At 44.5% G+C, this 12,374-nt stretch overlaps 1 protein-coding gene across 1 annotated transcript; it reads left to right on the top strand.

The window, feature by feature from the left end:
• Nucleotides 1-836: 836 nt before the first annotated feature.
• Nucleotides 837-4,141, top strand: LOC135372321 (uncharacterized). The gene is made up of 7 exons (XM_064605962.1): nt 837-987; nt 1,074-1,202; nt 1,957-2,100; nt 2,625-2,796; nt 2,941-3,089; nt 3,148-3,321; nt 3,985-4,141. The coding sequence occupies exons 4-6, from the start codon at nt 2,786-2,788 to the stop codon at nt 3,318-3,320; spliced, it is 333 nt and encodes a 110-aa protein (XP_064462032.1). The 5' UTR covers nt 837-987; nt 1,074-1,202; nt 1,957-2,100; nt 2,625-2,785; the 3' UTR covers nt 3,321; nt 3,985-4,141.
• Nucleotides 4,142-12,374: the final 8,233 nt, after the last annotated feature.

Here is a 12,374-nt window from a genome sequence, read left to right on the forward strand (position 1 = left end):
CAAATCAGTTCGGGGCACGCTTCTCACTGTTGTGTCCGCTTGTGCAAGCGGCCACAAATTCTCTTGGAACAGTCAACCAGAATTGAACAGGATGGCTGCAGGAAACGTTTTGCTCTCAGGTGCAATACTGTTCAACGGAACCAGGCCCACCAAGGTGTGTACTTGCAAGTTTGGGAGCATACGTAATGAAACGTTACATCCTCTTCTAAAGGCTCTTCGAATGCTGAGCTCCATCAACATACAAATGATTTCAAAGGTTGCATACGACACATATCAGAAAGGTTGCCTACTGCTGTATCACAGGTACTATAGTTCCTAGTCTCTTGCAGAATACTTGAAAATCTATCTAAAAAATATTAATTATCATCATATGATTGTGATGAGGAGGGAGGAGGAGGAGTGTCGTTGGGAGGAACCGAGAGGTCTGCCTGCCTGATTAGGCGGCATGTTTCTCGGGAAGGGAAAGGTGGTGGAGAGGAGGAGAGGAAGGGCGAAGTGGAAGACCGAGCGGAATCCGCTCGGGGGGAGGATAGCTGCGTCCATGGGCCGACTTCAGGGGAACTGTGCCGGCATACGCCTATTACACATCTGAGGGAAACCCAGGAAAAACCCCTGACGGCACAGCCGGCCCGCGGATTCTCGCGGACCTCCCAGTCTCCAAGCGCACGCGTTACCGCTGCGCCACCGCTGCGCCACCGGAGCTGGTTATGATTGTGATAAGTAGTAACTGACAAGCATCGGTGCTTCAGTGTATAAGGAGGTATTGAGTTCGCTTTCTGCAATAATGGCTGTCATATTGCACAAATCTTACAGGTTTGGGATGCAGAACACAACAACCTGCTCCTTTCACTTCGAGACAAGCCTGTTGACCTCCTTGGAGATGGCAGATGTGATTCTCCTGGTCACTGTGCCAAGTACATGTCATACACTTTTATGGAAGCCCATTCAAAGAAAATCGTCAGCTTCGTTCAAGTACAGGTTGGTGAAGTAAGTGTTTGGCACATATTACTCTTATAAGGCCTACCAGCTGCCATAGTTTGATTCTTTCTTTTTGTTTGTTATTCTTGCTCTAGTCTCCAGATGTCGCATCCAGCACAAACATGGAAAAGATGACACTTGTGAGATGCCTGGACGAACTGAAATCAAATGACATCAGCGTGGCATCCATTACGACTGATCGACATCCTGAAGTCAGAAAGCATGTGCGTGAAATGGAACCAGGCATAGTGCATGGATTTGATACCTGGCATGTGGTGAAAGGTGATATTGATACGGGCAGCACAGCGTGGTGATAGCAATGGTTTAATGCACAGAATGAGAATGACCGTGCGTGACATGCGCCCGCCACTGCTGACACCGTCGTCGTCGCAACATTGCCCCCCTCGCCGAGGCGTGACCTCCGGGGCACGACACATGGAGAATGCGATGCTGCCGGGGGCACAACTGGCGATGTAGTCGACGATGGGGCGCTGGTGAATTGACGCTGTGCTGCCTCCACGGGGTCGGTGCCGAGAGTATCCCTCACTGGGCGCTGCCGTCGTGGGCGTCGTTGGGCGTCGTCGGGGCTGGGGCATCTTCGGGGTTTCGTCATTCTCGTGTCCGGAACGTCGTCGTCGGCTCGTCATAGGGTCGGGGCTGGGGCGTCGATGACCACGACAACAGCGCTTTCGAAGAAGGATGCCCCGCACCTCCACCAAATGATACGGGCAGCACAGCGTGGTGATGGCAATGGTTTAATGGACAGAATAAGAATGACCGTGCGTGACATGCGCCCGCCGCTGCTGACACCGTTGTCGTCGTCGTAACAATATTTACTTGCTTATTGGGTAACCTACACCCAAGGGTGGATTGCACTGCTACTGATACGCTGTACATCATGACCATTTCCGCGCTCTCCCGTTGAATTTATGTCATGAATTTTTATTGTGGGCTTATGTATTTAAATTTTGTATGCAGGCTTGAAGAAGAAATTGGACACAGCAGCTAAAACCAGCCCAGGTGCTCCATTAAAGCCATGGGTGCAGCATATTTGTAACCATCTCTACTGGTGCACTTCCACGGCTGAGGGGAATTCAGAACTGCTACTGAACGTGTGGAAAAGTAAGACTTAACACTAACAGAGGCACTAACAGAGGGCGCTCTTGAAAGCATAGCACGCAGTATGCCAATCATCATCGCGGATGATATCGCTCTGTCTCCCGATAAGCTGAGAAAGGGTGGGTGCCCCGTTTTATGTATCAACATTCCTTCCAATCGGAAGATAAAACAATACGGTTCTGAAGGTTGGTTGGCCTAGAATGATTTATCCGACGAAGAGCGCTACCTGTTAGAGCCTAAAAATCCGGGCCATATTAATCATATACTAACAAATATGTAGCTCTGAGACGAACGTTACTTCATTAGGCATGACACGCCACATTACAAATGCCCATACTGGTCACGAGGGTCCATATCATCGCTGCTTACATGACACAGTTGGGGAAAGGCCGTTGCTGCAGCCTGGTAATTTGAATTCGGAGAAGCACATTTTTCCTTAGTCTGTTAGTCTAGCATACTTCACATGTACTACACATACTGTATGTACAGTGTACATGGCAAGGACAGCAAATGCTCTGAATTTACAGGTACCGTAGCTTATGCAAGACTTCTGAATACTGTACTGAACCCAAGGCTACTGAAGGATGTTCAACAACTACCAAGGGTTGGTCAGACATCAGGGCTCGAGTCATACCACTCTGTCATACTGAAGTCCGCTCCTAAGTCCACAGCATACACACCGAAAGTTATGCGTGCTAGGTGCGTACCCGCGCATTGAAATGGGAAGAAAGACAAGGGGTTGACGTAGTGCTTGACCTTCTTTCTTTACGTATAGGTTGTCAAAGAGGTTATTTGTAAGGTATCACATTTATAATGTCTTATCTCTTCTATCACTCCTTGTAGGACACAAATAGCTGCCCTGCACTTCAATGAAAATGCTGACCGGGAGTATGCTTATGGAAAGGATGGACAGCAGATGTTCAGGAGGAAGCTCCTAAAAACAAAGAAAGGGGCAGAAGTAGTTTCTACAGTGAAGACAAAGGCCACTTACAGTATGCCAATCTCTTTCCGTTTATGATACAGGCATTTGTACTGCTTATCTCTTTACAGATTATGTGGCAAACCTTCTAAAGGGGGCTGTGACAGTGTGGGAAAGCACAACATACAGTGCCATGGTAGCAGCTCACCAAAGTCCTAAGCCTGCGGCAATGACTGCAGCTTACCCACGTGAATCCGAAGAGGTCCTGATTGCGCGAAGGATGCTTCGCTTTCCAACAGAGTGATGTAATATTGCTTCACCCTTCTTGCATAACTACCTGTTGAGCACTGTTACCTTCACCTTGCACTGTAGCTCTCATGAGGCCACCTGCAACTGCAGTCCTGACCTGGGAGCTGCTTTGAATAGCCCACTCTAGAGCCCTGGACTCTTAACAATGAACTTCACCGCATAGCACGCTCCTAGCCAACCATCATCTCGAATGATATCGTTATCTGCCCTGATTTGTTGAAATCAGGAGGCGTACGCCATTTTTGTGACAATTATGAACCGCATAAGTGTCACAGAAAAGGCGAACGCCTACCACTTTGAACAAATCAGGGCACATAGCGATATCATTCGAGATAATGGTTGGCTAAGAGCGTGCTATGCGGTGAAGTTCATTTTTAAGAGTGTGAGCGGATGAGATCCGCATCCGACCCGCAACCGTTATCCGTATCCGATCCGCATCCGCAGCACACACAACAGTTTACATCCGCATCCGATCCGCTGACCAAAGCGCACCATCGCATCCGATCCGCAAAATCCGCACGTTTGGAAGGACGCGTCCACTATGTCGTAGTGGCTGTAGCTGCAGCTGCTGTAGCTGCTTTATATCATGCTTTCAGGTTGTAATTCCAGTACTTTTTCTCTTTTTTTCCCTTGTATTTCAGTTGCAATTCTTCGCACAGGTGCATAACAGGACCCTAACCACAGATCGTGAAGAGAATGGCGTAGTCCAGGACACAGAGAGGACAATCGCAGCAGAAACCTTTTTCCTAGACAAAGACACTTCTAACATGCGTATTGTTGGTAAGGACCTCGTATGCGAATTTTGGGATGCTACCAATGGACTTCATTTGACATACAAACACCCTAAGGTGGCAGGAAGAGAGTTGCCTCAGGACAGAAGCTGCCGATATTTCGAACAAAGACTGTTATTCTTCTGGGCACCGTCCTCATCATTGGCATGGTATTTAAAGGGTTAGATGTGACGTGTTTAAAGGTTCATGCGAATCGTGGGTCAACAGCCCATCAACTTCCCTCCGGGCTGTTGACCCACAATTCGCATGAACCTTTAAACACGTCAAACCTAACCCTTTAAATACCATGCCAATGATGAGGACGGTGCCCAGAAGAACAGTCTCTGTTCGAAATATCGGTGACATCTGTCCTGAGACAACTCCCTTCCTACATCTCTACCGGTTCGCTGGATTTCTGCCCATCTACCCTAAGGTGGTAGGCTTATAGTCTCTGTATCTTAACATCAATTATGCACTGATACACGTATGCTGCTTCTACAAGTCAAGTTCAAGGAAATATGCCTTGCAGAACCATTCACTGGACCCACACAAATTGTGAAAGCACTTCTAACGCTTTTGGACACTATAGGATTTCCGTTATCGCTCTGAGGCAACCCATTACTCTACTTCTGCAGATTACCTCAAGAAATAGGGTAGAGCCCCATAATATTTATTGCAATTCTGAATGTAGAGTCAATCTAGGTACCTTAATGCTCTTTCGCTCGATGCAGCAGAAAAATGCATGCGAGACAGTTGAAAGGGTACAATAGAAACAGAGTGTGTATTGGAGCAGCCCATATCCTTGGTCCTAACTATGCCAAGTTACCCAATTGCGGATGCAAGTCATTTATTGCTCTCCTGGTCCTACCTTCCCTGAGATTATGTGGTTCTACACGTGTTGCATGGACGCTATCTTTTTTTACTCATGCTTTCAGTTTCTTGTTCTGTTTAATAGTTGTGAGTTTGCCGCCATCATGTTGTCTATGTTGTCATGTATGTTGGTGTGCACTAATGACCTTGTGAACATGCGAAATCTTTTTCTAGCCACAGGTTATAAATTCCACCTCTGCACCCCTCCACGACTGAAGAATGTCGAGTAGTCCTACTTTTGGACGGAAACTATATGGGGTAGTAACATTCAGATTTCTAAAATTTTTCTCAGCAGACATTTGCTGTTTCTGGACAACTTTCATCGTATATTTCTTTTGTCACAATTAGCACACTCTCGAAAAAAAGTTCTCAGCTTCATCTATGTGCTCCATTATTATTCCTGTACCCTTTTCATCAACAGGAGAATACAGAAGCACATATATGGTAAAATGCAACTTTCTTGTTAAACTCGAAAGTGAAAGGCAAAACTGTTTATACTTCTATTCTGTATCTTTTCTATTTTTTTTTCAGGTTTTACAGCTCTATGAAGTACATGAAAACATCAGAGGGCAGAAAGTACTACTCTGTCTCCTAAATTGCTGGACATTAAAAAAGAAAAATACAGAGTCGTGACAAAATGTTGTTTCGGCTGTTTTATTATATTTCAATTATTGTTCCGAGAAGTCTGTTGCGTACACTGAAGCTAGTTTGTATTTGCAGGGCTGTCAAAATTTCTTTACAAAAGTGTCTCGGTCACAGCAACCGAGAACTTATGAAAAAAAAATACATGGGTACAGTCATTTCCATTCACAGAGACTGTTCATAGTAGTTTGGTTGTCGAATGGTGGCGAATCGAATACTGTGCGCAGAAAGGTGTTAATGGATTTAATCTTAAAGGAGCTATGAACTGTACGAAGCAAGCCCGCCGACTGTGTCGGCTCCAAACGGTGATTTTAACTTGTTGCCTGTGACACCTTTTGTATAGGTGAATTTGATAGGTGCGTATCTTCAGCACATAGCACGCTCTTAGCCAACTATCTTCCCGAATGACAACGTTCTCGCCCATGATTTGTTGCTAACGAGAGGCGGAGCCTATTATGTATCTATGATGCGCGGCTACAAAATGGACTAGCCTCTCGTTTTCAACAAATCAGAGACGAGAACTTTGTCGTTCGGGATGATGGTTGGCTAGGAGCGTGCCATGTAGTGAAGTTCATCTTGAAGAGCGTAAAGCAGAACGTTACGTGTACCTCCGCGTTGGCGTCTGATTGGGTGCTACAATTCTTCGGATGACGTAACAATGGATAGAGGTATCTGGACGGCGGTGCATCTACTCGCCCGAATACGAAAGAGAGTGCGTTTTTGTATTTAAGCTGCACAAGTTATGAAGGAGAAGAAGTGAACAATAAATTGTCAATATAATTACTAAGCTTAGAAGAACAATATTACATCTATTAAACCCGTAACTAAATACATGCAGATAGGAGTTCATACCTCCTTTAAAAAGTAGCATTGCAAAGATAGAGTGCGCCTGTTACTGTACAATAAATTATGTAGCCATTTTGGAGTACTCTTGCACACACCGATGCTGCATGGTTAACTGTGAACTGAGATGAAGGGGTGCTATACCATTTAAGTCAGCACTAAGGACTTGCTTTACAAATGTTGGTTGGTCATATGATAATGAATCAGTTACAAGTGCTCATTTTAGTGAAATCAAGTTAAGTGTTTTCAACCGTTAATTAGCATTTGCAAACCAGGTCAATCTCTAGTATATAAAAAATTATAAACACAGTTTGGGTGAAGTACAATGATAAAAATTATGTTATTTACTCTCCATATACAGGGTGGTCCACCAACCATGATAGAAATTCATAGTAACGTAGGCCCCGGAGAGACATGTGGTCAAGGAATTTTTTTTCTGCCAATAACTTTTGCCACATATTGGCCACATTTTTATTTCATTTCAGTTGACGGAAAGTTATTTCTTGAATTGAACTTCGAAATTTCCCACGGCAACCTATCGTTTTCTTTGCGGAAATGGGTTCCCCGTGGCCATTTTACTCAGTATAGCACATAATCCCACTCATAATGCAATGGCAATTGCCGAAATAAATTCGTCGAAAATCCGTGGAAATGAGCCCTTGGCTCCGCCTCTTTTTTGACGGCTCGTAGTTTGAGCGGAAAGCTGCCAAGAAGGAAGGTAACATTGACACGCCACACGAGGGAGGAAAGGGTTCCCAAGGGGCTGTAGTGAAGTTTGCACAGCGCCATTTCGGGCCCAAACGGCCGCGGATGCCAACAGTAAGGAGTTCCATCAGCGGGTTTTGCATGGTGTGTCAAACGGTATGGTGCCAAGGAAGCTACAAAACCTGTAGGAAATCAACAGAAAAAGCGGTGCTCCTTGAAAAGCGCGAACAACTCGAAACCGTGTACTTGAAAGTGCCGCGTCGTCTACTAAACTGGGGAGTGTTGCATGATTTGGGGCGCTGATGTTGCTGCTCACTCGCGCCACCTGGCCCAGAGCAACAAGCCCATAGGGGTGGATGGGTAGGTGGAAGGCCTTGAACAGATGCCTGAAACTAAAGAACAATGATAGGACACATACCGTCCACCCCTATTGCACTCAACTTTCAGTACATCGCGCTGCTTGGGTTACAAGCTTTACCCACGGAACAAACACGCACAGTGAGTGCGGAAATCAGAGCTATCTTATCAAAAATCAGGTCACCCGACGGCTTGTAACCCTTTCCCCCCTCGTGTGGCGTGTCAATGTAACCTGCTTTCTTCTCAGCTTTGCGCTCAAACTACGAGCCGTCAAAAAAGAGGCGCAGCCAAAGGCTCATTTCCACGGATTTTCGGCGAATTTATTTCGGCAATTGCCATTGCATTAACAATGGGATGATGTGCTATACTGAGTAAAATGACCACGGGGAACCCATTTCCGCAAAGAAAACGTTAGGTTGCCTTGGGAAATTTCGTAGTTCAATTCAAAAAATTAACTTTTCGTCAATTGAAATGAAATAAAAATGTTACCAATATGTGGCAAAAGTTATTGGCAGAAAAAAGTCCCTTGAACTCATGTCTCTCCGGGGCCTGCGTTTTTTACTATGAATTTCTATCATTGGTGGACCACCCTGTATAAAGACATGAGTACACTAATGTACAAATAGATATGCCCCAGGCTTCCATGCACAAACATAATAATTACAATAGTCTGTGACTATCTGAAAGGAAAACCTGTACGCCAATCATTAATATGTGTTAATAGAGGAGAATGTTTAAAATAGTCCCTACGACTTAAAGGAACATATAACCTGTAAGGGTGACGAGAGCGTTCAGAGACGTAATACGGTGCACGAAAGTATCGACTCTGTTGTGAATAAAGTTTGTGCATTAATTGCAGCCGGTGTACCTTCCGTCTTATTAACAAGGGAATATCAGAGTCTACTTTGAACTTTGTTATGCTAGAATCCATATCATATTATTGAAAATAGAGCTCAGAGCCTCGGTTTGCACGAATTCTAATTTCTGAACGAGAGACCCTTGCCAGGCGTTCCATATGATTGAAGCATATTCTTATTCTGGACGGATGAATGCATTAAAGGCAAGTAACTTCACTTCTGAAGACGCTAAAAAAATGCTAGTTCTATGCAGACTACGGGAATTAACGGTCATGGTGGAGGTAACCCGAAAATGCAATTAATGTAAAGGCACGCGTTTATAGACGACGCCACTCTTCAACTGCGCACAAAAGGCGCAACAGTCAGTGGCAAGAGTGGGACACGCTGTGCGCTGTGTAAATGTGCCTAAGCCAGTTTCGGACGTAATTGCAAGCAATGCCGACTGTTCACCGTTCAGTTTAAAAAGTGGAGACGCCGGACATTACGGCCATAAAAGGGCACTTTGTGATGTCAACTGCTCTTGGAACTGTGCTGCCCTCTTCACTTTCGAGTATCAATTTCCAAGTGGGGCCAGATCTCTTTCGAGAAGGCTACCAAGCTGACAGTTAAGATGAACGTTTCGAGAGATATCCTAAAAATGGCACGTGCCATACGGGTGACCATGAAAACCGCGTAAATATTTGCCTCACAACGTCACGACACGGAACGCCCGACGACCTGCCCGACCTCTGCGCCCGAATAGAGTGAGGGGCTTGTGCCCCTCACCCTCCGGCATATTGAAATTTATCCGCCTATGCATACCGGTTACGTAGACAAGGAATATCAAAGCGTCTATTCCGTCTCTTTCGGAACCCCTGTTATTCCTGCGAGCTGGATAGCTATACGAAAGAGCACATTGCTGCGCTAACCCGCGCAAGAAATTAATTAATATTTAATAATATAATAATAACCCGAAGAAAACACCAGGTGGCAACATGTCTTTTCTTTTCTTTCTTTTTTGGTAATAGCTTTCGCTAAACGTCCCCTTTGCAGAAGGCGTCCGCAGTAAACTTTAAAACTTAAGTCTAATTTAACTTTGTCTAATTAATCAGAGTGTTCAAATGCGTCTCTCACTGGATAGCTCTTGACAGACGACTTTCAGATGATTACTGAAAATAAAGCGGTAGCATCAGCTAGGGCATTTTGGTGAAAGACCCGGTAGAAGTAGTAGGAGCAGTAGCCAATAAATTCCAATTTCCGATATATCGTTTTAAGTTCTTGCACATGCACACATCAAAGGATGAAGGCACATTACCAAAGTTTTCGCAAAATTATATCAGTTTGAAATTATCGCTTCGTAAATCAAACGATTTCACACTTAAACCAGAGTTAGCTCACAAAACTCATGTGTCAGTTCAGATCTATCGCTTCGTAAATAAATCATAATTTCACGTCAAGCCTTCGACCCCTGGAACATACAGAACATGCAAGTGCTCAACCCCATCGCCATGCTCAACCCCCACCTCAATCCGTGCTCTTCTTGTCAGTGACTGCCGTCTAGAATATTGTAAATCGATATGCTTTCTAGAATGTTCTAATTTCGACTTCCATTTTATTTGAATATTAAATTTCACAACTTTGCTACTTACCGTATATTGCGGTGGATAACGCGCGCGTTATGCATTGAACAAAGGCTAAAAAAAAAGAAAACTTAAGGGCGTTGCGCGTTAGCTACCGTTACTGTATACATCGGAGTTTTTTCGCGGCGACGCAAGGCAAAGTAAACTCAATATAAAAGCATGTAACATGAAAAACGGTTAGGAGCAACTAAGATTTATTTGAACAAGAAATTTCGTGCAAGAGACTGCACTTCTTCAGGTTACACAACTAAGTGCGACACAAGTATATACAGGGTGTCCCAGAAAACGTGTCATTGAATTATAATAAAAAAACTACGCCACCTAGAATCATGCGGTCAACGGCATTTGTTCTTATCAGGTTTTTGCCACCTCCTGATGTGAATGTCATGTATCGTAAGTTTAATTATGTAAATATTTGCGAACTGAACTCGGAAATTTGCCAAGTAAAGGTCACTTTTTTATCCCACCAATATGAAGAGCGTGCCAAATTCACTCAAATTCATGATAATTGACAGTGATATTCACGAGCTATCCCACCGGAAAAAATAGCCGAATGTCATGCTTTTCGGAGCACCGGACCATAACGTGCGATGACTTTTTGAGCGTAAGCGCTCTCAGTCCGACGAAAGGAGGTTCAAAAGCCAGCCCACGGAGTGATACTAGAAAAAGTAACAGTTCCTAAAATTGGGAGAGGGAAAGCATTATCCCAGCGAAAGTCGGACGTGATAAGCCATGCCTGTGTTATCTCTTTCTGCGATGCCGGGGTGGGCTGGGTTTCCAACCTCCTTTCGTCGGACTGACAAAGATTGCGCTGAAAAATTCATCGTGCGCTATTCTGTGGGAGCTCCGTAGGGCACGATGTTCGGCTATTTTGTCGGATGTGATAGATCCTGAATATCCCTGTCAATTATCATTAATTTGAGTAAATTAGACACGTAAATTTCACATTTTTTGGGTAAAAAAGTGACATTTACTTGGCAAAGTTCCTACTTAAGCACGCAAAAATTTACATAATTAAACTTACGTTACACGACATTCGCATCAGGAGGTGGCAAAAACCCCGTAAGAACAAATGCCATTGACCGCATTACTCTAGGTGGTATAGTTTTTTTATTATAATTCAATGACACGTTTTCTGGGACACCCTGTATACCAAGAGAACAGATACAATGATACTTAGTTGTGTAACAGAACAGATACTTAGTTGTGTATCCTGAAGAAGTGCAGTCTCTTGCACGAAAGTTCTTGTTCAAATAAATCTTAGTGGCTCCTAACCGTTTTTCATGTTACGTGTGTGATTCCCTCTTCGCGGGCTCCTTCACAGTGTTTCTCTCTTTTTTCTTCCTTTTTTCGGCGTATCAATATAAAAGCGTTAGAACCCAGTGCAGGGTTATATAAAAAAGACGACACGACACATATTTTTTATGTTCCCCTGCTCTGAGTTTTAACCTTTTATCATGAACTACAAAATAGCCCGGTTTCTTATTCTTTTTAAACGAGTTGATTGAGTCAGTCTCTTAGGAGGCTATGAGGAGGTCACTTCGTGCAAACAACGACACTGCGGGCTCCCATGGGTAGCGACGTTAGGAGTCTTTTTCCGCTAGAGCGCCATTGTTCTTGACTGAGGGCGACATGGCACACGTGAGCAAGCGTAGGCTGAAGTAAGGTGTGATTTCGCCTAAGACACAATAAACGATTTGATTTGAAACAATTACACATTTTCATTACTGCATTCAAGAAAGGCGATGTAGCAGTCAATTCCTTAGTGATCTTCGGGTGTGTGGTGCGCGTTATTCTTCGGTGTACGTTATATGTCGAACTTTTTCTAATTCCCACTAATTTTAGGTGGCGCCCGTTACACCAGTAAAATACGGTGAGGAGGAAACTTAAGTTAACAGTGAAACTAAATGGAAGTGTCTCGAAAGGAGCATACATGCAGATTCTTAGTTGCCTAGATCCAGTCAACAAACAATGCGCTTACTGAGCGCCACAGACAAAGCGACAACGGGAGGTCATGCTTTTAAGAAAACGAGGTGAGCTCTCTCTACAGATAACATCAGCATGCCATATATATGTAGCGTCCCGACTTCGCGGGAAAAAATTAATGAAAAATAGACATCTGCACATGCAGACCACAAGTACCTCGTGTAGCTGTCGAAACACATGACCCGCTCTGTAGGACAGGAAAGCGGGAGAAAAAGATACCTGTTTACATTACTAAATTTTAGTATAACTTGATAATATGAACCATGGAGCGCGTTCCCCACACTGCTTCGTTTTTCGGTCTGCGTTTACTGGCCCGGCTTTGAGATGAACCCGGTGCTGGCGGTGTGAGCTGGGGTGGAGCCACATGCAGGGCCGGTGAGAGGGGCAGCAGGGGATTGAG

The sequence above is a fragment of the Ornithodoros turicata genome, chromosome 1 (genome assembly GCF_037126465.1).
Source record: "Ornithodoros turicata isolate Travis chromosome 1, ASM3712646v1, whole genome shotgun sequence".
Lineage (NCBI taxonomy): Eukaryota > Metazoa > Arthropoda > Arachnida > Ixodida > Argasidae > Ornithodoros > Ornithodoros turicata.

Bases quoted from the DNA above. Each gene is read 5' to 3' on its own strand.
- LOC135372321 (XM_064605962.1), top strand. The intron at 3,090-3,147 runs GTATGCCAATCT...ATCTCTTTACAG, and splicing joins GAAGACAAAGGCCACTTACA to ATTATGTGGCAAACCTTCTA.